This window comes from Falco punctatus, assembly GCF_963210335.1.
Source record: "Falco punctatus genome assembly, chromosome: 8".
In the NCBI taxonomy this organism is placed as follows: domain Eukaryota; kingdom Metazoa; phylum Chordata; class Aves; order Falconiformes; family Falconidae; genus Falco; species Falco punctatus.
In genome coordinates, this window is record NC_137588.1 from 6,998,019 (window position 1) to 7,024,121 (window position 26,103).

A 26,103-nucleotide genomic window follows, 5' to 3' on the forward strand; every position below is an offset into this window, starting at 1 on the left:
TGCGTTATAGTCCACATCCAGGAGCTGAAGTTCAGTCAGAAAAGGGCAGGCTTATTTAAAACCAAATGCGCTTAGACCTGGAGCTATCCAGGAATGGCTGTCCTGGAAAAAAAAAAAAATCCCTGAAGAGACAATTTGCCTCTGTACTGTTCAGCAGGAAGAGGGCCACAGCACCAGCTTGGCTTCCTTCAGCTGGAGAGAGCTGATACCCTCTTTATTTGCTTTTATTCATTCCAAATGAATGGAATCATCAGAGAGGGTGAAACAGAGACAGATCTGATAGCATGACACATTCACCATTTTAGCAGCCAGTTGGATCCAAATGACATCACCCAAGAAGCATCCTTTGGTTTAGCACCTTTGGCTGGTGCATCAGCTGTAACAGCCTGTCAGACTCCAGGTAGCTTGGGGAGGGCAGGCAGAGGTGGACCGTCCCCTCCAGCCAGCATCAATCAAGTGTGGCTCCACTGAAGGTGATGCAACAGTACCGGTGTCAGAGCAGAGTGTGTGTGAGGAGAAACAGCTTCATCAGTTTTAATGGTGGCAATAAATGTATTGACTCCTACTTACTGACTCAAGAGCCCAGGATTAGAGTTTTAACTCCCGAAAGGAACATTTTTATTTCTGGTTTTGACTTCAACCCAAACCCCAATCCTTACATATCCTGCTGCAGGATTTATTGGCTACAGTTTTTCCAAGCTTAGAGTCATCATCAAATTCCAGCAGCCCGTTCCTCAAAGCCATGCCTTGTGCAACGATTCCTTGACAGCAGCAGCGATAGGTGGGAGTGCCTCTGCAGTAGGGCACTTTGCAGAGCTTGCCAGCCTGCAGACCACAGGCCAGCTGCACTCAAACAGCTGGCAAGTCCAGCAGGAACTCCACGGTGGTGTTGGTGGAACGGGGCTGCAGAAAGCTCAGCAGGTATTTCTCTTTCCTGACATCGCTGTTGGGGCACGGAGCATCAGTCACGGGTGTCTGCATCTCAGAGGACAACTTCAGCTTCAACTTCCTTCCTTCGCTGGAGTCACTACATTGAGGAAAATCTCTTTGTTCCAGGACAGTTCTTCCTGCTTTTGTCATTACAATGCTTTTGATGCTAATGTAATCTCCAGATTAGTTGTCTGTCCACGGCAAGCAGTGAGCAAACCTGAGAGAGTGCCTGACATTACCTTTATATGAGTGTGCTTTCCTGCTGCTACTGCACACCCCCAGCCTGCTTCAGAACTCATTATCCAGGATTTCTAGGCTGGAGCAAAGGGCAAAGAAAGAGATTTCTGCTTGTAGCCAGGTGTCTGCAGCAAATGTGTGTGTGTTTCATGCTCTGGCATTATTGTCTTGTATCCAGCACAAACCTCTGCTGCACTGTGAAGAAAAGTAAGGCAGATTGTCCAGTCTCTGATACTATTGAAATGGGGCATGTCTGGAGCCAGGGATTTTGGACACCCAAAATGAGCTTGCTGTGAATGAGCTTTTATAACATATGTTCCCAGTTGGAGGCTATTCCACCACTAGCCGTGACAACACTGGAGAGGCAGTTACTGCTCCCTGATGACTACACTGTGTGACCTGTGGAGTCCGTCTGAAAGCATCTTGGAGGGATGAGTCGCAGGCCCCTGTTGCCATCAGTAAGGACCTTGAAGAAATATACATCCTGATGAAAACTTGCAGAAAGCACTGTCAGGTCTATTTGGACACATTCTAAATAGTTGGCTTGACACAGATTGTGCTGTTTTTGCAGGCACGGCATGGTAGTGGTGTCTTCAGGAGGTGGGAACCTGCAGATCTTTGCATTTCCCACTAGCACAGAGCTGGAGGCTGGCAACCAAACTGCGTAGATGGCTGAGCATCACACCTTGGGCTGTTGAAAGAGCTTCCTCTGGCCAAAGGTGCTGGGGGCTGTGGTATCAGGACAGCCTGCCACCTTTGGTCTGCTGTGGGAAGTCCTGTCCAGCTTTGGAGAAATGGCACATGGCTGTTCCTGCCCCTGCATGCCTCAGTGAGAGCACTGGTCTTGGCTTGCTGTGTGACTCTGAGATAAGTATGGGGGTCTTTCAGCCCTGAGAAGATGGCTGTGATCCCACTGATGAAACTGAGCCTGCCTTAATCTTGCCAGGAAGGTGGTAATGTGACCACTTCTCCAAGGTGTGTTGCAGAGCTTTAAAGGTGAGGAGCTGGATGGTTTCTTCTTTTTTTTTTTTTTTAGGTCCCAGACAAGTACTTGGGCATCCTGGACCCAAGCACCAAGCCATCTCTGACCACCCATTGCTGCTAATGCGTGATGCTTGTGTCACCTTCAGTGACATAGAAGATCAGACTTGCCAGAGCAGGTGGGGGAGAATGGCCTTCTCTGGGTGCCATCACATGTACTTTCCTAGAAAAAAGTCTCCTGCTTCTATCTCTCTGCCTGGATTGTGGTGTTTAGACGAGTATAGACACCACCAGTGAGTAGCTGTGGGCCAGGAGGACAGTGTGGAGACCCTCCAGGCCCATCACTTGTCCTGCCGGTCTTGCACAGGGGGCTCTCAAGGCTTTGTGAGTCCTGTTGATCTCCTTACATTGCTTTCATGTGAATGGATAGTCAGTAGGTATTTAAAGCTATTCTCACCTTCCCCGCTGAGACCTGCTAAGCTCAGACTGTGAGGTGAGCTGAAGCAGGGTGATAACACAGACCTTGGTCTTTCAGGATGCAGAAAGGTGAACTCATATCTAAAAGATCAAGCAAAGCATCAGGATTTCTGCATTGATACACTTTACATATTGTGTGGCCCCATCTGGAGCACTTTACCATTGCAGGAAAAATAGATGTGACTTCAGTATTACCAGCTGGAGGTTCCAGCTGGGTTCCTGTGTGCTAGGCATTGCCCAAGAGCACACAATGAAGCATTTGTGGGCTTGGAGAGACTGTCAGGTAAACAAGGGAGCAAGAAGGGAGTGTATTAGCCCATCAGTGATGTGCCCCAAGTCATGCAGATAAGGTAGAAACAGGAACTCAGCCAAAGCCCCAGTTTCCCAGCCAGGTGTGTCTGCAGGACCTGCTGCATTTCTAGTAAAAGAGAGAAATGGAATTGGAGGAACCAATGATTTCATATTTTAGAGATTTTAAAGGTTTATATTATTTACTTATTCAAGTAAAATCCAGTAGATATTTTTGTGGTGGGATTTTGTTTTGTTTTGCTTTGTATTTTTGAAACCAAGGTGAGTGGAGAAGTAAGTAAAAGTGGAAAATCACATCTTCAGGTGTTTTTTACAGTTTTCACCTTTTCAGGCACAGTTACCTATAAAAATTCATCTGAGTGTCTTAAATGGGTGAAAAAGAAGGGAGGCAGAAGTTTGACGTGAAGTGTTTTATTCTAAATTGACTGAAATACATTGTTGCAGCTGAGATGAAATTCCCCCTTTTGTTTTGACAGAAAAATTGAAAAAGTAAGATTCTCTTCAGGTTCCCCCTCAAGGGCTCCTCTTCATCTCTGCTTCTACCCAAAACCACCAGAGTACAAGCACAGTCCCTGACATGGTTTTGCTCTGTCGAGATCAAAGCTATAAAGAGAACTAATCAGTATGGTAAAATAAATGCATCCTTTTTGATGTAGATCTAGCATCCTACCTGCTGAGAAATGCCATGATGGTGGCCAAGTGCCAGCAGCCATTGGCCTTTTCATAGCACGGTGCCTTGGATTCAGGCCTCCCAAAGTTGTCACATTGGGAGTAAGGCATGGGGAAGTTTCGAGTGACACACAGACAGACCTGTCTCTCACCTCTGGAAAACCAGGCCTTTTAAGGTCTCCGTGCTCTAAATCACTGGTGACTTTTACAGCCCTGGGCATCTTAAGCCCATCAATACGTTGCAACAGGTGGTGCTTAGTTTTTTCTTGTGATCAGGGGTAGGTTTTCCCACCTGCTAGAAATGTGATTTGGACATAGTTCTCACCCAGTGGAAGAGAATATTGTTGTTGCTGTGATTGCAATGATACTGATTTTTAATGTTTTGTTATTTTCAGGCAAGAGCTGTCTATCAGTGTGTGAGAAACTAGAAGAAAGAGAAGCAGAAGGCCCTACACAGCAATGGATTAACACCACAAGGGGCTGGATGCCTGACATGCGGCCAGAAAGCGATCTGTGGCCATAAGTAAAGTTGTAAGTGCCATGCTTTTACTTGCAGTACTGAGAATTTAACAGCCGGTATCCAGCAGTCAGGTCATTGGGTTTTGCAATATGCTGCCTTTAAAGATCTTTCTTTTGGGTACTGCTTAATCCCACTTTACCCAAGACAGGCGGGCTGTTAGATCTGCACAGAACAGAAGGGAGAAAGAGAAACAAAGTAAAAACATACCGCGTGGATTGAAAAACATTTAAATTAGCATTTAACAAGTTAACTATTCAGCGTCTCCAGAAAAGCAACCTCATTCATTTAGATCTTTCCAAGTGGAGCTCTTCAGAAATATTAGTTAACTACAAGCCTGACAAAAGAGGCGATCCCAATGAGAGCCATTTGTGTTGTTTTAAAACCTGTTTATCTATTAAAGCTGAGGGCAGCTGGAAAATAAAACATAAATGTTCTCTGTAGTCAAGAGTTTTGATCAGTGGGTATATCAGGAGTCATTTTCCCAGTCATGTAGCTAATGGAAATTAATAGGAAAGGAGAAAAGACTTGATTAACTTTTCCTCTAAAGTAAACTGATTGCTTTTTATCTGCAGGCTCTGGTCCTTTGACACTGGACTGTGAAATGAAGGGGGAATATTCTCTGGCAATGACTTTTCTCTACTTATGCTGCACTTTAGAAGGCCGATATGCTTCAAGGCCCAGTTCCAAAAAGTGATAAAATCCAAAGGAACTTAGACAGCAAAGGGACAGAGTTAGGAAGGTGTTAATTACCTCATAATGCAAAGTGCCAAGAACTACTGAAAATCACCCTCTGCTCCTCCCTGCACTGCTAAGTAACACAAACCCTGTTGCCTTCTATCTGGGACCTGAGAGCCTGTGTGGGGCACTTGGGCAATTTCCCATCTTCACCATATAATGGACTGATGAAACAACATGCTCTGGTGGAAGCAAGCACAACGATCAACTCCACATAAGTCAGAATTTTAGTACAAGCCAAATAGAAAACAGGATTAACAATCCACTTTAAAATAGAAATAATTATAGAAGAATGTAAATTGCAGATAGGCATTTGCTCCCCTGTACTTTGAAACAAACCTGAAATTTCAATGCGCTGACTTGTGTATCCTGGTTCCCAGTGTTAAACTGTAACATCTCTGAGAAACTCTTGGCTACATGAACGTGTGTATTTTAAGAATGAGGTTGTTTTTAAGAATGAAATTGTGTTTATGTTCAAAGCTAGGTATTTTTTCCTCAGTGAGGTATAAGCTCAAGAAAACTTGTAAAGAAAATAAAGAAAATCTCTACAGGCTCCATCAGTTTGCATTATAAAAGAATATCTTTGCACAGAATAAAAAAAAAAGTCTATAAATGTATTCTGAGAATAAACAAAATCTTTAATCTTGTTTGCAAAAGGAATCATTCACATGAGCTTAGAAAATGGGGGGGGGAAGGGGTTTGTTTTTATTTAGTAAAAATCCTCCTTGATGAAGTTAGAAGAAAAGGTTTGATATTTTTTTCCTGTTGTGACATTACTCAGCTACTTTTTTTTGAAGGTGAGTTGTATGTTATGAGAGCCATTTGGATGCGACAAGTGGATGTTCAAAAGCAATTTGACCGATTCTCTCTCACTAGCAACCCAAAGCATTTCCGTGATCTCCGAAAAGCCAACCCTTCATTCACTCACCGCTTGTATTCCAGGTTGCCCGCTGTTGGCTCTGCAATCCGTTCCTCAGGCACTGCTCCACGTAGGATTTGGGATCGCACCCGGAGAGGAGGATCTCGCCCAGGAGCGCGATGTAGGCGATGGCCAGCCGGAGCGTGTCGATCTTGGAGAGGCGTTTCTCGTACGGGAAGGTGGGGACGTGGCACCTGAGCTGGTCGAAGGCCGAGTTGATGCTGAGCATCCTCCTCCTCTCGCGGAGGTTGGCGGCGTGGCGGGGCCGGGGGGGCGCGGGGGGCGGCGGGGCGGCGGGCGCGGGCGGCGCGGGGGAGCTGTCCACTTCAGCACCGGCCGCCGCGGGCGCCCGCGGCCAGGGCGGCTCCGGCGGCCGGCACCACTCGGCTAGGAAGTCATCCAGCTGGGCGCTGGGATCCGCCTGCTCCCAGAAGAGGAATTCAGGAGTGGAGCCTTCCTGCTCGAAGCTGTAACAAAGTTCTTCCATCCTCCCACCCGCCAGGCTGAGGCAAGCTGATGGGAATATTCGCAGCTTCAGGCCGATTCTCGAGAAAATGAGACTCTCATTTCACTAATACACCCCGCACAAAAAATATCAGGGCCAGGGAGTCCTGGTTGTGTCTTTGAGGAAGACTATCGCAAAAGTTTCCCCAATTGCAAATCCAGGTAAGGCTCATGATTTAAATACTTCATGGTTTCTCAGCAGGGGAATGATCCTGTTCTTCTCCACTCAAAACTAATTAGTGCACGTGCTTCTGTCTTTATTATGTTATCTACAAAACAGTATCAACGAATGTAACAGGAGAGAATGAATTTCCTATTGACTTTCTGCTGAAAAATCCACTGAAGCAGCTCTTGAGTTCTTGCACAAGTTCAGTCTCTCCACTTGCTATTTAGAGTAGGGTTCGCACAGGGATTTTGTTGTTATTGTTATTGGTTAGGAGTAGTTAGAGCAAGAAACAAAACAGAGTCCTTTTTCTTTTTTGGTTAAGTGTTAATAGACCCACATTCTCCTATGGCTGGACAAACAAAAACCTATTATAATGCTGTCAGAAACACATGGTTCCGCCCTCTTTGACAGCAGAAGTTAGTGACACCTTCCGCAGTTCTAGCAAGAGAATAGTTGGGATAAAAATGTGGGATGCACTGCTGTGTTAGATTGGAGCACGGTGGTATCTCTTACTAAGTGGGCCAACACCACCTCATTTGCTCACTGTGTTTTCTGATTCACGCTTAAATTGCGTGTTTTGTGGGCAATGCAGACACTCGATGCTCTGTCTCAGACCATTCTAAGCACAGGAAAAATAACAGCAGCTGTAATAATCACAATGGGTGCAGTCCTAGAATGGTCGACCAGGTGGGCCACATCTTGAGAAGTGCTGGAAACCGGGAGAGTAGGAGGTGTCCAGCATCCCTGTGATGCTGGACAAATGGGGTGGAAGGTGTTGAACACCACTAGAACTTTAAAGCAAATGCATAATATAAGTGGGTGCTTCAGTCTCTTTGATTTCCACGATACTTCAGCCAATGTTTAAATTCATTCAGAAGTAGTTTAAGTCGTATTTTAAGGACTTAGATGAATGGAATGGAAACGTGTTTTAAGTTAGAGAAAGCCTGAATGTTTTTCCTGAAGCATGTCATAAAGAACTTTTATCAAGACACTTAATCAAATGCTTGACTTCATGCACAAACTCACATCATGCTGCTGTGTGAAGTTTCAGGAGATGTCTGCTGGGAAGTTTACGAGCCACAGACAGCTTCCTGATAGGACAGCTGAAAGCAAAGTCTCAGTAGCTTCAGATAAAGAGCCAGAGAGCAGAAAATGACAGGCATTTTCAATGTACCCAAAAGAATGATCAGGTCCTCCATCTAACAATGACTTAGGATGCAGTCCTGGTAGCTTTGCCCTGTGAATAGAGGGATTAATTTAAAGGTAAGGCATAGGCTAGTAATGACTCTTCTTAGTAACCTGGGGTTTTGCCTTGTGACAATTCCACCTGCTCCAGGAAATTCAAGGCAACAGAAAACAGGGTGCAGGAAAGTTTTTTGCAAGGAGTAGATATAAGAAGGTTGCAGTATAGGAAACACTAGAACTCTTTTTTTTCTTGTTGTTGTGCAAATTGAGCAAGAAACCCATTATCTGTAAATCTGTTTGACAAAGGAAAATACCAAGTGCGACAATACAGGGCAAATAGTGGTTAAAAAATGAGAACGCGCCTTGCTTTCTCTGGTCAGCTCAGGGCACAAATTTTATACTAGCTTAGTACAAAGCAAATAATTTGTCATGATACCAACATAATAACAAAATATTGGTGGTGTGAAAGCCCATAGTGATGGACAGCTTCTGCTCCAGATGAATCCCAGCAAGGGACGAGGCAGCTGGCTACAGGGCAGGAGGGGTGAAAGGAATGACCATAGTCACAGGTGGGAGATCTGAGACTTGAACTCGGACCAACCGATGCAGACTTTGTCTTGCAATGGTTTCTTTTAAATCGTATCACTATATTTCTCAGTGTCATGTGTAAGTAACATTCCCCAAAGAAACCATTTATTACAGTCCCCATGCTTGGCAGCGGGGCTGCATGTCTGATCCCAGCAGCCCCTTCTACACTCTTGTAAGCAGATCTGGGCTCAGTTATACAGAAAAAAAAGGCAGCAGAAAAGCCTTCCTGCCTGAGCTCCCTACCTCTGCCCGCTGTGCCACCTCTACCCCAAACCACCTCGGTGCCACTGTTGCTGCATCGTTGGCCTCCAGTGGATGCTTTGTAGTTCCCACATTTCAGATTCTCTTTTAGATGTTTCCACAGCTCCCCAGTCACTGTTTAACTGAGCTGCTCATTCGGCCACCTTAGGCACAAACATAAGACACTTGAAAATACTAAAATCCGCAAGGGAACAGCAGGTTTTCTCCTGAACAGGCCTCTGGAGGAGACAGTTGTTGTCCACTGGGAGCAATGGGCAGAGACCAGGAGGCTCAGCAAATAACATGGTTAGGTTTATGTGCTGGGTTCCTCTTTCTCGGCAGATGCTTCTTCGGTGCTTAATGTTCCCTTCCAGATCCATCACTGCTAATAGTGTTGCCTGGGGATATGTCTGGCTCCACAGATGGAGAGCAGATGTTCCAGCAAGCCTACTTTTAGCGTGTTCAAGGGGAATTTGGCTTTCAGAGAGACTCTGGACAAAGCAGAATGGGGGAGGGGACGGAAGGGAAGAAAGAGAAAAGCAAGAAAAGATTTCCCCTTAGAAAGCCAGCTATGAAAGAGGTCAGATCTCAGAATAGAAGCTGAGGTTCCCATCCCTCATATGAACAACCCTCACACAACTTCAGAACTGTTGCACTCCCAGTGTTCCTGCAACTTTATCAGAGAAGGAGGGAATGTACAACTAATTGAGTTAAGTTTGCACTTGTCCAGATGTGGGTGGAGGAGTCTCCAACAGGGACCAAGGTAGCATGGGCACCACACTGAGTCAGGATGCTGTTGATTGTGGCACATTACTGTAATGTTATGATCTACTCAACTACCATTTCCCCTAAAACCTCTTCAGACCCAGTGGGATCCAAAAATAACATTTGGCTGCTGGTCATTTTTATTCAGTAGGGTCTAATGAAAACAAATTCTTGAGTCAGAAATTTTGTCCTGGGTTTGTCTGTGAAGGCAAGGGAGCCAAGGTCATTTGGGTTTTAATTTTGCCAGGTTTAAATATCTACATCTCCCTTTATAATTCTCCCTATTTGTGCTGGGAACTACCTTTCTCAGTACTGTCCCCCTTTCCCTGTCACCTGAACAAATACGTCCATAGCAGACTCTGTGATTTTGCCTATTTCATAGAATTTTGGGTGGAAACCTGCTTTCAGGGAATATTTCCACTGCATTTTTTTTTCTTCACAGTGACTCAGCAGCTGAAAGCCGTTACCCTGTACCTGTATCTCAAAGATAACAGGGTCTCCTTGAGGTTATTTTGGCGGTAGAATTTTCTCTCCCCCTTTTGTCCCATGGGCCTTATTTCAGAATCAGCTTATGGAACCTTCCCAATGATATTTTTAATGGAGTCAGCAAAAACTCCCAGTTCTGGCAAAGTGGCTCCCCACACACCCCCTTTTTTTTTACCCCCCTGGAAATTCATTTTGAGCATGTTTCCATCATCTTTAATTGCTTAATAAAGGGAGTCAGTCCTTGGCCTGGACAAAGAACAGATGTAGAAAGGACCAGATGCTTTACTTTCAAGTTAGATGACTCCACAGAACAAGTCCATCATGTCACTGCTGCTAATCCAACATTATGCTGTGCAGCTCATCATCCGAGCTGGGAATTGGGTCCCAGATGAACAGAGAAGACCAGATGAAAGAAGTAAAAAATCTTGGGGAATGCTTTATCCAGGTGGGACAGTGCAGGTCTTGGTGGTGTGGCTCACTTAGCATGTGTTAGTACTGGCACTGCCAAACTAGAGCTACAGAGAGGGATCTCCAGGACCTGAGCCGGCCTCTTAATTGGCTAGTTGAGCTCCTTAAGGCCACAGCTAAAGGGTGGACCAACAAGCTTCTATACCTTCTTTTGAGCCACATGCCATGCCTGGGATACCTGAATTAGTGGGCACATCGTTTGTGAAGTTCTGGGGGCAAGAAAAGTGCAAGTATTATCATTTAACAATGGAATGTGCTTCTTTTTAACCTAAAACAATAGCAAATGTAACGATGTAATGAAAAGCAGAACAAGGATTTCCAGGGCAAGTGAATTTCAAAGGGATAATGGCTATTTCTGAGATGCTAAAATGATTGTGAAATGAAACCTTCATAGCATATGCAGGATGTTGTTTTTAAGCGGAAAAGGTAACAGGACCTTTATTACTCGCAGGGTAGAAACATCAGACGTCAGAGTTTCTGGAAGAAGGCACTGGTGAATGACTGTTAATGTAACTTTGATTTATTTCATTATTCCTATAAACTAGTCAAGACAGTCTTTGCTTTAAAAGTCTTTGGTGTTTAAAAGTGAACACGGTCACTTTAACCTTTCTGCAGGGTGTTTGCAAAGCTACAGAAAATTAATCCCAGTCTCTAGGAGAAGGAAGGTATTTTCTCTAATAAAAACACTCACTTGTGGTTTCCCCTTTTTCACAGAGCTTTTTATGAGTTGGGGGATGACTTCTGGACTGTTGCTGCCAAATAATTCCTCTTTCAAGTCACTGTACTGGGGTCTGTGACTGCTCATTGGACTGAATGGTCATCTTTGGGAGACAACGCGTGCGTCAGCCTACGCTTAGCTGTACAGTTTCAATCTTAAGGGGATGGAAGTGCTCATGGGAACCTCTGAAGGAAAATGGTGTTCTTCATGCAACAGCCTCAGGAAGGCTGCTTGCCCTGCATCTCAGTGACTTCTTTGACCATCTGAAGCATATCCCTAGCAAGGTTAATATAATGCTGCATTCAGGGATTGCAGGTAGTGCCCATGAATAACCCTACCTCTGTAACTGATGAGAAATATCTCTAGGGAGAGGAAAAACTGTCATTTGTGTGACATTGAGTGCTGTTATTAGTGGGTTTATCTGGATATCTCAATGTGGTAACTTTAGATACCTTGTTCCCATTCACAGGTAAGTCAGTCAGCCACCAGGAACTAAGAAAATCATTCTTCCCCCTCCTTCTTGAGGAAAACAAATCTCAGCCCCTTGGTAAAACCACTGTAGAAAGCAAGTCTTCTGCAAGGTGCATGAAGAGCTTTTAAAGGGGTGGGTTGTCCATTCCTGGAGCTACTGGTGCCCTTTCTTTGGGTACAAGAAATCCTGAATATCTGCATTGTTTGTATTCATGACAATGAAAAAAAAATAGAATTGGTGGGCTTTTTTTAAAAAAAAAATTGTCAGCCATACCTGCACTGAGGCTCGTTTTTTTCTTTAGCCTTTCTGTTTTCCCTAAGGAGGGAGCTGATGAGGGGGACCCAGCTGGGCCCAGCCAAACGGATGGGACAGAAGAAACCCACGCTTGTGCAGCTGCAGCTTGCACCCCTGTCAGAAATCTCATGATATTTCCCATTAATGTGTCATCTTTGTGGAATTTCAGAGTCTGAGACTCTCAGATAGCAAAGCCTGAAGTGCAGGTTGGTGTGGCTGATGGCAGGGCTCTGGCTGGGCTGGGACCTGGTCCCCAGCTCCCTCCAGCCCCGCTCCCCTCCTGCTCGCTGCACCTGCACAGCGGTCCTTGGGACTTGTTAATCACACAGGCGGCACCTCATAAACCTGCCTGGAGACCTCGGGTTTGAAAACAGAGTCACTGGGGCAGATTTACAGAGTGATGTCTGTTTGACTGACAGCTGTTGCCACTTTATGGGGAGCCAGCACATGTTCGCACTATAAAACAGGAACAATAGCTTGGGAAAACCTCTGCCTGCGTGAGACGCTTCAGCCCCGCTGTCCATCCGGGAGGTAGTTCTTCCCGGCTGCTACCAGCCACTTTAGATGTGCTTTGGATGCAACTCAGTTCCTCTTAGCCTTGGTTGACTCAGTGGACACAGTGGCAGGACTAAGCACGCACAGAACCTGGTTCTAATGGAGAGCTGTCACACCGTGTTATCATGATGCTGCACTGGGGGAGGGAAGTGTGTCTCTTTTTTTTTTTCTTTTTTGTTTAATGAGTTGCTTTGTGTTGCAGAAACATTTCTAAGAAATCAGGAGAGAAAAAACAGGAATCTGGGAACAAGATCAGGTGCCAGCCATGACAACAAACTGGTCTGGAAAAGAAAACTCTTAAATCTGTGTGAGGACAAAGACAGCAACAGATGGGGACAGCCAAAGGACTGTGAGTGGCTTGCTGTACTCCATGGAAAATGCAAAAATTAAGTCTGGAAAGGCAATTTTGGAACGACCTGGGTTCTAAATTCACTGAGCATGGTTAGTGAAGACACAGCTCTGCAGTTGGACCCCACATCAGCCTGCCCTGCTTGGGAAGCTTGCGATAACCAGCATCACAGTCCCCTTCCAGGGATGATGATGGTCCCATTCTGTTTTTTCAGTTTTTCTTCCTTTTTCCTGCCAACAGGTCATTGTTGGATCAAAGCCAGGAGCCAGGGGTCTCTGTGTGAAAGGTAAGTGTTTCACAGCAATAAGGAGGGAGCCAGAGTCTTGGGGAAGGTTTGGATCAGATGAATCCCCCTAAGACAAAAGCAAGCTTAATTCCATCATCTCTCATCCTTCCCTCCCTGCTCTGAATCAGTGGTGATCAGCAGTGATACCATTTTCTGAGGCAGGTGTGCAGAAGAGCAAGGTCATGATTACTTGACCACATGAGAGAAAGAGGCAGTGGCAAACAAATGAGCATCACAATGAAAGACCTGAGAACCGTTCCCAGCAGCACGGATGCAGGCTCCCACCATAAAAAGGGTGAGGTGTTTAGATGCACTGTGGTGGCTGCCAGTCATCTTGGGCACGGTCCCAAGCGAATTCCTGCTCCATGAATTCAGCATCAACATGAAGGGAGTTTTCATAGGATTTGAAGCCAGAAGGGAATCATTAAGATCCTCTAGTCTGATCGCTGTGATAACACACGCCTTTGGTGGTTACCCAGCAGCTTTGGCCCCAAGCCCAGCGGGTATCTTGTTGTTGCAGTTGGACATTTTTTAAAAGGATACATCTAATCTTGATTCAGAGTCTCCGAGTGATAGACCACAAAAGGATCTGCATACGCTGGCAGGCTGTTACTGCCTTTGCTGAAGGTGTGCGTCCGATTTCATGGCAGAAGACTGCACCGTGCCTGTATTTACTGCCAAGTAGCCCAGTTGCAAAGGTCAGATTTGAAGCATGGCTTGGCACTGGGGAGCAACTAGCTAATCCCCTGGAGGCAAAGGACAACCTTCCCAATAGCAAAACCACTGGGAAGAGGCAGAACCTCTGCCAGCAGCAGCCATAGGAATGAGCAAATGGAGATGGACCAGGGAAGTACAGGCCAGTGCTGCTTCCCTAACGAGGCACCTACTTCCTACTGCCTGTTAAACAGGGACCTGCATGGGAAGCTGGGTCACAAAGTCATCTTCTAAAGCTAACTTGAGCTGCCTGTGAAGATGTTTCCACTTGAAGTGGCTGAATGGGTTGTCTTTACTGATGCTGGCAGGAAATCAGAAGCAGGTAATGGAGTGGAATGAGTTGCCTATGAGTGGGAGAAGGATGCTTCAGCACCAGCTTCCAGATGAATATCACTTACAGCAACCACAGCCTCCCCGGCAGTCTCTAAGCTGGTCTACAGGCAGCTAAGCTGGGTCTGTCTTTTCGCTTGAGTGTTCAGTAGCTCCACAAGCAAGTCCATTTACTGAAGCTTTGGGCATGGGAGTTTCTGCAAATGCATGATACAAACCCACGCATGTCTCCTTCACTGCCCAGGTTAATGCTGCCTAGTGATATTCAGACGGCCTCTTGAATCCATGGGGGAAAAAACCCTGACATTTCAAATAGTTGCAGCCTCAGCAAGATCCAGCCACAACTCCAGAAGTCCCTGAATTGCAGGTGGTTGGAAGCTGGGGGAGGGTGCCAGGGAAATTACTAGCATAAGCAGATTCCTGTGCTCTTTCCATGAGGGTCTGGTACTGGCTACATCAGAGCCAGGAGAGCGCAGATTCCTGGCCAGGCTTAGAATGGATGTTCCTGTGAAACCCATAGACAAGTATCTCCTCCTGCCTAGCAGAACTGGCCAATTAGGTCATGAAGTTAGCTTGAAAAGCCTTCCTCTCTTTTCCATCTGAATGCATTTGGGGGAGGCTAGTTGTCTATAGCCTGCAGGGACTGTCTACTCTGGTTTTCCCAAAAAAAGAAAAAAAAAAAAGAAAAAAGAACACCCCCCCCCAAAAAAAAAAAAACCCAAAAGAAAACACACACCCCAATTAAAATAATAATAATAATAATAATAATTACAAACCAACAAAAACCACCTGGGCTTTTCATGAAATTGTTTGTTTCCAAACTTTGGCACTCAGAGGAATCAAAAATTACTAGCCTTGCTGATATCTGAGTCAGCCTTCAAGGAATTTGTCTGAAATTTCTAGCCGTAGTGAGGAAGACTTAAATGGGAAATCTCTTGAGGAACCTGTATGCTTTGGGGAATTCTGCTACTTCACAGCTCTGGGCAGCCAGTGCATTGTGATGAGAGCAGCTTTTTGCAAAATCTGCCCCCGCTGTTAGCTGGAACTGTGAGTTGCACAAGCCACTGACACGAATAATAATGCATGAGAAGATGTTGCACAACACTTTCAGACCTCAAAGGCTCTGCAGTTCATGCCATTCATGGGCAAAGGTTGGGTGCATTCCTTATTCTAGCCTGAAAGATGCACTTAACTGTGGCGTGACGGCAAAAGCACGTGGCTGGGATGTTTTGGGGAGGTAGGTCATTAAATGTTGTGGCTGTGGCTTGTGAACAGAGCGCTGCAGCTCCCAGGGGGCCAGCTGGCAGCATGCAGTTCCCCCTAGGGTTTATCTATACGCTGTGGTGGCCACTTAACATTCAGCTGTTATGGAGAAATTACAGAAGGCAGAACAGTATTTTAAAGGTGCTGCATGAAAATCTTTTTTTTTTTTTCAGGTGGAGAAACCAAGGCACACCATGGGTACCACCTCAGGAGGCCAGCAAGCCAGCCACATGGAAGAAGGACCAAATCTCATCAGGCTCTCTCTGCTGGGAAACACCACTGCTCCAGTTCCAACAGCCAAACTCTTAGTGGGAACCCAGAAGGTACTAGCTGGTTTGTGTCTTACTGTTTGTAGTGCTTTCTGTGTAATATGTCCTTCCAGAAAAACACCATTCATTTAAAATAGTGAGCCCCTTTTTTTAAAACATGTTTTGTGTTTTGAGTGCAGGTCAAATAGCAGACACTTTTGATTAATGCAACACCAAGATATTTAAAAAAAAAATATTCACGTGCCTCGGTGGGAAAAGGTATAAAGGACAAACATTCAGTGCTGTTCAACATTTTGGAGAGGTGGGGAAATGAGCAGGAAAGATCATACCTAAACAGAAAGCCAAGCCAATGCTTGCAATTGCCAAGGCATCAGCCAAAAGGAAAACACAACTCTGATCGCAGTAAAATCATGTATGAGTCATGATGGGCCAAGAACAAGTTTGCTTTCTTTTCCCTCTCATTGAACAGATGATGATTAAAAGATAAATCATGCTTGGAGTCAAATCAAGTGATTGGATTAAAGTTTAGTTGAGTATTTAGAGACTGTTTGGGACACAATGGAAAGCTAATTGAAAACTTACATTTGTGAGACCCTTGAACTCTCCAACTCTTAATAAAATACTACTGCAAAGTACACAAGGGTTCCCTGTGGGAGAGATTCCTCTCCACAAGTGCTTTTATTCCTCAGGTATGTGGAAAAATGGTATTCATTTTCTCTACAAGTTCACCAAAGAAAAGTATGCTCATGATCGTAATTCAACTATTGCTCATGATGCAGTAACTTAATCTATCCAGCTCACTGAAAATCAGTGAAGCAAGACAAAGGAAAGTCACTTCTTTAAAAAAATGATATTTTAAACACTTCATTCTTTGAAGTAGTCTGTGCTCTTCTGAGCAGCTGGTATTGCAGCGTGACTGGCTGCCTCCATTGGGCTGAAGTGACTCTGGAGTCTTAAAAACTATGTAAAAATTCTTTCTAGATGTGCTGTAGTAGGAAATGTCATGCTTTATTTGTACTAATATTATAATTGCATTCTGGAATCACCCCCAGTTCTTAAGGAACATACCCAGCCTCCAGCATCAAAGCACTGTCCTTTTCACTGGAAATACCAGTGAAATCCACAAGTAAAGAGACTAAACTTCCCCATGTCCACAAACACACACACGTGAACACACAGAAATGAAAAACCTTGTTCTTCACTTGACCTCTGTGTAACGGAGCACAAGTCTTTCTTGGCAATGCTTGGCACGGGCATGAAGCTGCAGAAACTCTGTAGTCAGGTTCATTTGACCCCTTGCACTCGCAGATTCTTTACCTGGCTTTTTACTGCCCTGGAGGAAGGGAGATCCTAGGTGGCAACTAGGCATTTTGCAGGCAGACCCTTCATGCTACAGGGCATTATAAAACAATGGTCTGGCTTTCATGAAAGCCAGTCTTATTTAAGCTACTACCGGTAGAATAGAGAAGCAGGGTTATCCACAACCCTCACACATGCAGGTCAGATGTGAAACCACACCACCCAGGTTTGCTTCCAGGGGGAGGAAGGGGGCTGCCCTCAGTCTTCATGATGGCACGACCTGGGCAGGCTGTTGAGTTTCATGGTCCATTGGCCCAAAACTGGGTGATGAATGAGTCCTAAGAGGAGCATGGTAGAGCTGTCTTCTCCATGTGCAGAAGTTTATTTTTCCTCCAGCTAGCTTGACCTTTCTGCAAAAGGATGTGTGTGCAGAGACCATAGGTGAAAAGCTTAAGTATAGAAGGTTGGGGGGAATAATGAGAATAAGTTATACTTATTTCAGATGATGAATGTAAACTACTTTTCAGATTGACTCAGATATATCTAAGGTAAACCTCACCAAGTGGTTTAGATGGTGTGATCCCAGTGTAATCAACATGATGCTTTAAACCCAGAGGGTTTAGCATTGTTCATAGTTCTATAGTTCAGCCAGAAGCAATGCAGTACAACTAGAGAATCCGGTACACTGCAAAAGCAAAAACCCTAAAAAAATGCAGAGTCCCCAAATCCCCAAAATATGGCATTTATTCATATAAATAAATCCTCTTGGACAGTGTGGCTGCAGAGGGCTTCAGTAAGCCATGTATTTCTTCTTTCCCTAATGCATGACCGATGGCACCTTTTCCACCCTAACAGACATGTCTTACCCGTTCTTAGAGGCTGGCAGTGACTGCAGCCTCACTTAGTGCTTTCCCACCCTCACTAACAGAAGACATTTCCTAATGTTCAAACTGATTTTTCCCCCGCTTCCACTGATATCTGTGACTCCACAGTTTGTCCCCATGTTCTGTCTTCCTCTTTGCCTTTTACTTAGTTGATGGGCTTAGCTTGGCTCCATTTGACTTTTCTACACAGGTCATGTGTCCTCAAGCTCTTGCCATTCCCTTTCCTGGGCTACATGTCAGACCATGCAGTCACAGCAGAGCGAGCTGGTACTAGCAAGAGCCTAACTCCAGCAGCTCCAAGCTCTGCATGAACTGCCTCACCTCAGCTAAGGTCAGCATGGCTAGCTCTGCGGTGCACGGCTTTGTGTGTCTTGGCCGTATCTGATGTAGACAACTGAGACAGAGGTGAAGACAAGGCGTGTGGGGTTAATGTTTTGGGACTAATTCAAGTTACCAAGATGGGTTAAAATATTGCTTGTTGAAGAGTTCGCCACATTGCCTAACCATTGCCTCCCACTGACTTCAGCAGAGCTTTCCTTGAGCGCATTGCTTTTTAGCATCAGTGTCTCACATAATTAAAAAAAAAAAGAAAATATTAGAATAATTATAAAGCTAACATTCTGTTTGTGCCAGTTAACGTCAACTGCATGCATCAAAATGGGAAGTTCACTATAGCAGCATTGCTGTATGATATGCCCACAAAAGCTAGCCTAGCATTTGCTTTTTCTTAACAGCTGTAGTTTGTTCTTCATTAAAAAGCTTTATTATGTCTTAAAGTGATTAATGTGTTCTGTGAGGACTGGGTAATAAGCCAGCAGTCACAAGCTATAGGACACTGCTTGGTGGATTGCAGGAAGATGGATCAGAAAGATTAATATGCTTCTATTCATTGTTGCAGACTCTGAGATGTCTAAGAGCTGAAGAACGTGGGATGGACACAGCACTGGAGGTGACACTGTGTTTTGCTCAAGGTCAGTTGCATGTGCGTGACTTCTCTGTGGGGAGCTGCCGAGAACATGTTAGAGGGAGGAACATTTTGAAGATGAAGAAATAGCTGCTTTGGGCGTGATGGTACTTGCACAGCATTGGGAAGAAGTGAGAAGGCTATGTTTTGTGATGCCTGGAATGACAACTGTGTGAATGAACATCCTTTTGCTTGGGGAACCTGTGGTTTATACTGATTTCTGGTCTGAAGTATGATTGGAAGGTGCAATGGAGATACATGCGATCATCTCAGCTTGCGTGTGGCTATACTAGGCAACAGGAACGCTTTGTACCCGTGTTGGCTGGGTGACGTGACAGGCTTAATTAGCACTCACCCGAACAATATGGTAGCAGTCTGAGAAATGCTGTGTCTCATAGGATGACAGGCTATGGTTTTGCTGTGCTTGCTTCAGCCATGAGCAGATGCTCACTCTGCCTACCCTGACTCCTCTTGCTGCCAAAGATGTCCCTTTGGCTTTGCTAGCAGAAGGCGTGAGTCACTGCTCTCAAACCAGCATCCCTGCAAAATCCAGCAGTGGGAGCAAACCAGAGTGGGTTATGGTGTGCAGCTTCTAGCTTCCTGCTTAAATTTCAGCAGCTATGGTCTTTCTTTTAGTGCAATAGATACCCCAGCTGAAAAATTATTAAGTTTCAGGGTGGAATATTTTAATTGACGGAGCTCGTGGTGTCAAAGCATTGCCTTGCATGGGAAAAAATGCCTTGCATTTCCCCCTCACTGTGGGGAAACAAATAGTTGAGGAGGTTTTTGATCTGATCTTGAACAAAAGGGAAACACCCGCTTTCTTCAGAATAGGCAGCATTTTCTGGAAAGCACCCCTGGGTGTTCTGAAATAACAAGCTGAACATGGACTGAGAGGCAGCAGCTCTCTGCAAGAGCCATAGCTGGGAGTAGCTTTGAAGTTCCCTGTGTCTGAGGCCACGATATCTCATAACGTGGCATTTTATCAAATAACTTGTAGGTCTCTTTTCACTACTACTGCTGGATTTGATGAGATAGGCTTTCTGGGTGCTTTGGCTCGGACCACAGTTTGTATTGGGTGTCATAAAAAAGGTATGCATGATTTCAGGCTCTCCTCCCCTTATGGGTCTCTCATCTCCTCTACTTTAATGAAAGTAACAATAATTATAACAATAAGATGCTATGCATTATCCTAAGGGCCTGTACGCTGAGTGGTAAGCCAGGAGCCTTTGCGTCACCCTGAGAGCTCTTCTGTCAACTGTTCTTAATATTCCTGCACTCTTTGCAACCCTTATGGTTAGCAAACCTCCACGAGGGGGAAACTCCTCCAGCTACATGCAGAAAATATGACCAAGAAGCTGAACAAGATCACATTAGGGATATAGGGCCCTCGATGGATGCTGGGAGGACGGCACAAATGTCCTTCTCCTCACCTTTGAGAACAACTGTGTTCGATTACATGTTGTGCAAATTCGTTCTGGTTTGGTTTTCCCTTCTAAAAGGCCAGGGCAGATGTTGTCTTACGAGGCTGCGGTGGGGTTCCAGCTAACATCCCTGGGCTGCATTTCAGGTCTAAATCTCCTGCTTTGTGATCCTTCTTTTGGGGGTGGGCAGGCAGCTGAACAAAAGGCAGTTAAAGGTGTTGGACGTGTTTGCTACCCACCGAACACTCTGTGCTTTGCGCCAACAGACTCATATTTTGCAGAAGTAAAGGCAGTTTGGAAGAAGTGGGATATGGGACCAAGGGGCACTGAGCATCCGCAGTAGCTGTGATATACAGCAAGAAATTAGGAAGGAGGTCTCTGTGCCATCTCCATGGGAAGTGCAACAGGAGAGACGAGTATTACAGGGTACTAACACGTGTTTGCCTTTGGAAAAAAGCCTCCTAGCTGCAGGAGCGCAGAGTTTGTGCTGTATTCATGGAAGTCCTTTGAGAAAGCAAAGCACGTGTGCTGGCCATTTCCTCAAAGAAAATATTCTTTGTGAAAGCTAATAATTTTAGCAGGGATTCCTTTCTTCCTCTTGAGGAGAGTTAAATGAAGTTATGGGTCAGTGAGAGGGCATCTGTACAATGCAGAGGAAGAATTTCCAAAGCTTGAATGTAGTCCCTTCGTTTGGAGAAGACCAGGTCAAATTGGCTTTCCAAAGCATTCTCTTTATTAAAGATTTTATGGGTGCTTTTTGCTGGTTCGCAGAGACTGTTAAGCCACTCTGAATCGGTAAGTCTCAATAGATGGAACCAATAGAAAGCTTAGGAAAGATTTAACAATCTTCCTTCCACAAAGCTGAACTTCCCAGTAGTCTCCACCATACTTGTCCAAGTTTCTTGGTACAAATACTGTGTAATTTCCAGCTGTGAGTGGCATTGTTCCTCCTTCCAGCTGATAAAATGGTATTGTGTCTAGGGTCATGAAATGCCAGGACAAGCCTAGTATGCCAGGGTCCTTCTGCATTTGTATTCTCAAGCTCACTCAAAACCCCTTTTCTTCTTACGTACGAGATGGGAAGCTCTCTGAGCAACTTCGCTGATAACATTCAGACCTCCTGCGTGTAGGAAATGGGCAACTGATAGTTCTCTTTTGGGCTGTAATTTCCTCACTCAGAAATCACTTTAAATCAGACTCAAAGCTCGATAAGGACTATACATTCACAAGCGAAATTAACAACTGGCTGTTGAGTTTGTAGTTCCCTTGAATGAGAGAACCCTTGGAAAGGCATTAGATTAAAAAAAATTACTTGTGATGGGAGGGCATGGGCCAGAAGCTGAAACTAATCTGAATGAAAAAGGGTATCCAACAAGCGGCTGCAGGGCTGTAAAGTCTGCCTGCTCAGATCTCCACTGGACCATGCTTCTTTGTGTCCCAGTTTTGAAAGCCCAATTTCCTGAGAGATTGCATGATTATTATTTTTTAATCTAAAATGTATGGCTAAAAGAAAAAGCATTAAAAAAAAAAAACAACACCAAACCAAAAAAAAACCTGGCAATGCAAATGAGATCATTGAGCGGTTTGCTGGAAATGCCGTACATTGTGTTGCCCAAAACTTGGCATTTATGGAAGTGACCAAAGGGGAGGAAACAAAACTGTTCTCATGGCCGGTGTCAACTTGGATCATCAAGCCACACCACAGATTTGGCATCTCTGATGGAAAAGAGAGGCTTTCCAGTCCGGTACAATCCTGCTTCACAGCGTCAGTCATTGCGTAGATTGGGGTCGGTGAGGATTGACAACTGGGTGGGACAGCATTGTATAAGTCTGGCACTTTCTTGTCTCAGATTAATGATCTTCAAATCTGGTTTTCAGGCACACAGACTCACTCACACGTAAATAAAAAACAGAGGGAAGCTTTTTAAAAGACTCAGATGCTTGGTATTCCAAGCAACAGCTAATGCAATGCCTTGCTAAGAAACCCCATGGAGTAAGCATATAGCGATCCTTCTGCATCTTACCTATTCCCTAGAATTTTGCTCTGAAGGGACTCAAAGCTGCTTTTCACACTGAGCTCTTGATCCTGGTTTCCTGGCTTCAGCTAAAAATGTAGCTTCCCTTTAGCAGGCTCCTGCAAAAGGCAGGTGCCTCTGGAAGGTAGTACAGCCTGGCCAGGGTCTGACTCAACCCCTGGAGGGGTCTCTCTATCAACAGATGAAACCTAAGGAAGCATCTTTTACTAAATTTAGCTGCTATAGAGAGGCAACCAGAGCTGGGAAGGCTGTACCCAGCGTCAACTTCATGCAGGTTTGAGCAGTTGTGGTCCAGGAGAATGCACCTGAGCAGAGGTACAGTGGCTGAAGCTTGTGCAGCCAAGGTAAAAAAAAGGTGAAGCTGTTGTCATGTGTCCCCTCCTGTGTTTGGTATTTCATGAGTCTTTGCTGGAGCAACTCCACCTGGTCTGGTCAGGCTGTGCCAGCAGCATGGGCCAAGATTCAATAAAGTTGTTGTTTCCAATTTAGAAAAAACATATTACAGCTATACAAACTGAGAAGCCCACATCTTGGCAGAGGATGGGCTTGAACACCATTTCAATGCAGTAACAACATTAAAGCCCCATCCTGTTCCCATCGAAGTCGGTGGCAAAGCTCCCATTGACCTCAGTGGGAGTAGGATCAGGCCCCCATACGTAAGCATGGTTGGGACGGATCCACCAGGGCCTTACTTCTGGTTTGGGGTCTGTGGATGTCAGCGGTGTTTCCACTAAGCAGTGCCGATGGAGCAGTGGCGTGGGTCAGGACCGGAATAGAATCTAATCAGTGCCCTGTGGCTCTCCCTGCATTTATCAAATGGAATTTCAGGCCGAAAACAAAGGGATTCAAAGGTTGAAAAACAACGAAGGAATGTGCGCTTGGCAGCTCTGCTAACCAGATGTTTGTTTCTTTTTCCTTGTTCTTAACAATGACTAAAAAACTCGTGAACAGTCTCAAGCCCAGCGCAAGGTCAGCCTGAAACTAGGTAAGAGGTGTCGCAACAAGGCGGAATGAACATCTGGGAATGGAAAATGTTAATTTATACCAGGATCCGGTCCTGTGGCTCAGAAAACACGGCCGAACCTTCAGTAGGCTGGGTACATGTGTGCTTTGCCTTCATACAGCAAGCCACATCGGTCGTGCGAAGCTCTCGCAGAAGTTCGCAATATTCCCTTTGTGCTGTTGTGTGAACTGCTTCCAAGAGCAGTGGAGCTGTTGTGCTGGAGACAGAGCTGAAAGAAGCCAATGGTAAAGCGAATATATACGCACACACAAACATATGCATCCATTTCATGGAAAATGCATACCTAATAATGGAGCATCAAGCTGTATGCTGTACTTTGCGGAGCTATTGAGGGAGAGGATAGCCCTTACAAGTTAGTCTTACTAAATACCATTTGTCACTACATTGCAAGAGTTGCCTTTCTGAAGAATTCCTAGTTGTTGTTGATAATATCAATCTAAAAAGGGAAAATGACTGGGAGGGAAGCAGCAATATAAAGTCCTGAGGCTGCAGAGCAGCAAATTGAAACTCTGGCCTCTCTGGTCTGTCACCCCTGACAATATGCACTTCTTCAGCAGCATCTCCTGAAGACTGTTCCCAGGACCAGCATTGTTTTGTCTTGTTTCACAGAAAAACACCTCATTCATCAGTCTGCAGAACATCACAGTGAAGTAGATGAATGTAAAAAAAAAGAAAAAGAAAAAGTTACTCATTTTTATTAGTAGTGAAACTAAGCCAGAGAGGTAGAAGTGACTCATTCGACTTACTTGATCATTAATGATGGGATTAAGAGTTGAGCTCTTGTTATCTGACCAACTGGCTTTTTTTTCAGATCACATCTGTCCAGTAGTGATCCACAGCCAAACAGCATGCTCGGCCAGGAGGCAGGGTTTTACTAAACCCGTGTGTTTGTGATTGCCTGACCTTACTCTTACTTAAATCAATGTGGCAAACAAGTTGTCTTTTAAACAACTGGTTCTATCAGGTACAACCATTTTCAGGTAAAAAAAGTAATCGTTATACTTTAGCTCGAGTTATATAGAAGCACTCTGTTGGGCTACATGGGTAGTGTGTACCAGTGAATCAGTTTAATGGGTTTAGATTTGTAAGAAAATAGTACTGTCAGCAGGGTTAGGGTTAGGGCCAGCAGGTGCTCACTAGTACAGCTCACAAAAGTCATGCAGCTCAGTGCGTATGAGCGTGACATTAATTAATCTGTGAGTAAAACGGGACTGCACTGCCAGAGGAGGATAATCCTGGACAAAATCAAGCTGTTAGTCCCCAGAAGAATATGCTACGAGAGTGGTTTCAGCATGGGAGGAGCCTGGACAAGGGCAGTGAAGATGCTCTAACAATAGCAACAATCACAGCAGCTCTTAGGAGGAAGGAGAGGGGGAAACTGTTTTATTAAGCAGTTTCTTCCTGAACAACTAGTAGCTTGCAGGTCTGCTTAGAGTTTCCAGCTGGGAAAACCTGCCTCACCACAGGTACTGGAGCTTTCACAAAGCAAGGTTTGCTCTCAGCCCTTTCATCTGCTTTCCCTGCCTTCCCAGCAGCTGAGTGGCCCCCCAGGCTCAGCCTTCACCCACTTCTGAGCTGGCTCCTCTCTGTCTCACAGCTCCAGTGTAACAGGCCCGTGGAGCAGCACGGACTCTCCTTTTGCCACCCACCAAGCTCAGGGACATAATTAACATGCTCAGCGAAGAGCAGCTATTATCTGGACCACCAGAGAAAAAGTTCCTTCTGGAAGAGCTCCTGTGTAAGAGTCCAAGTTGCTCCATTTCCATGCATAATCCAGCAGGGATGTTGGATGTGCCTCCACACCTGGAAAAGCCCTTGCCTGATCCGCTGTGACGTACCCAAGCCTATCCACCCTTCTGGTGGCTGAAGCAGCATGTTTCCTCAGGCTGCCAGCCCTGTGTAATGCCCTCTGGCAAGCACATTGACTGCACCTGGCAAGGAATCTGTCCCTTGCAAAGAGAGCACCTTGCTGTCGAAGCGGGATGTCGCGATGGTGTAATGTGCAAGAGAGGTGGAGGCTCGTTTTTGTTCTGTCTTTGGGAGAAGTGCTCGCCAGCGCTGAGGCTGAAATCCTCCCTCTCCTCCTCCTGCTCCCCAGATCTCTGGCTCTCTTCAGAACCACAATGAAAAGAAATCTTTGTTTGTTTATGGAGTTTCTGGGAGCCTCAGGTTTGTTTTCCTCCCTCCTCCCTCCTGCCAACACTGAAAGTGCCAAAACATAAAAGAGAGGCATTTCTCTTGGAGTTGCCGGACATGGTTGGAAGGAAGAGTGCCAGAAAACTCAGGAGAAATCTGCTCCTGATCTTCTTAGCACAGGCTTGCAGAGTGGAGGGATGGGGAGAGCAGCAAAGCATCTGGGCTGCTGGATGCCAACACAGCCTGCGTTCCAGCTGGGGATGTGTCATTACTCCTTTCGATAAGGACAGTGGCACGCAAAGCCGAGGCCAGAGGCAGGACTGCCGAACGCTCCAGAGGTGGTAACCATCTGCTTGTGGATTTTCTGTATGTGAAAGCGTTGGTTTGCCGTGTATTTAGCACAGATGTTCAAGCCAAAGCCTGCAGAATCCACACTTCAGGCCACGCCAGTGGTACGCAGGCTCCAGCCCTGGGCTGCCTTTTTGCTGCCATGTGTGGTCTTACCCAAGCCCCGCTCTGCCACCTGGCTGGCGTGTTCCTCCATACCCCAGAGCTGCTTCGAAAGCAAAGCTCCGCTCCCCCTTAGAAGATCTGAGGAATGAGGGTAACTCAGAGAATGAGTTTGATTCTGCCTTAATGGACTTCTAGAGTGGAGTTAAGCCTCCTTGTTGCCAAAGATATGCTGGTAAGAACCAGTGAGACATAGGAGGAAAGGTGTTAAGTGCTTCCAACAAACTTGCGTCTGAGCTGCTGTTGTGCTGACGTACCAAAGTTCCCATCATAAGGCATAATACAGGGAAGAACCAAATATTCTTGCAGTCCAATGTAGATGGCCACAGAAGACCTCAGGTTTTAACCTGGGACTCATGGGTGGGACCAGTTTGAATTAAAATGAATGAAATTAAAA

At 45.4% G+C, this 26,103-nt stretch overlaps 1 protein-coding gene across 1 annotated transcript in view; it reads right to left on the minus strand.

Moving 5' to 3' along the window:
- LOC308069024 (helix-loop-helix protein 13-like) overlaps nucleotides 1–26,081 on the minus strand; it is a 40,265-nt gene extending 14,184 nt beyond the window's left edge. Inside the window, exon 1 of the mRNA XM_080400703.1 lies at nucleotides 1–26,081. This exon is cut by the window's left edge and continues 14,184 nt beyond it. Coding sequence (XP_080256829.1) covers nucleotides 5,779–6,264 — 486 coding nt within the window. The 5' untranslated portion in view covers nucleotides 6,265–26,081 and the 3' untranslated portion in view covers nucleotides 1–5,778.
- Nucleotides 26,082–26,103: the final 22 nt, after the last annotated feature.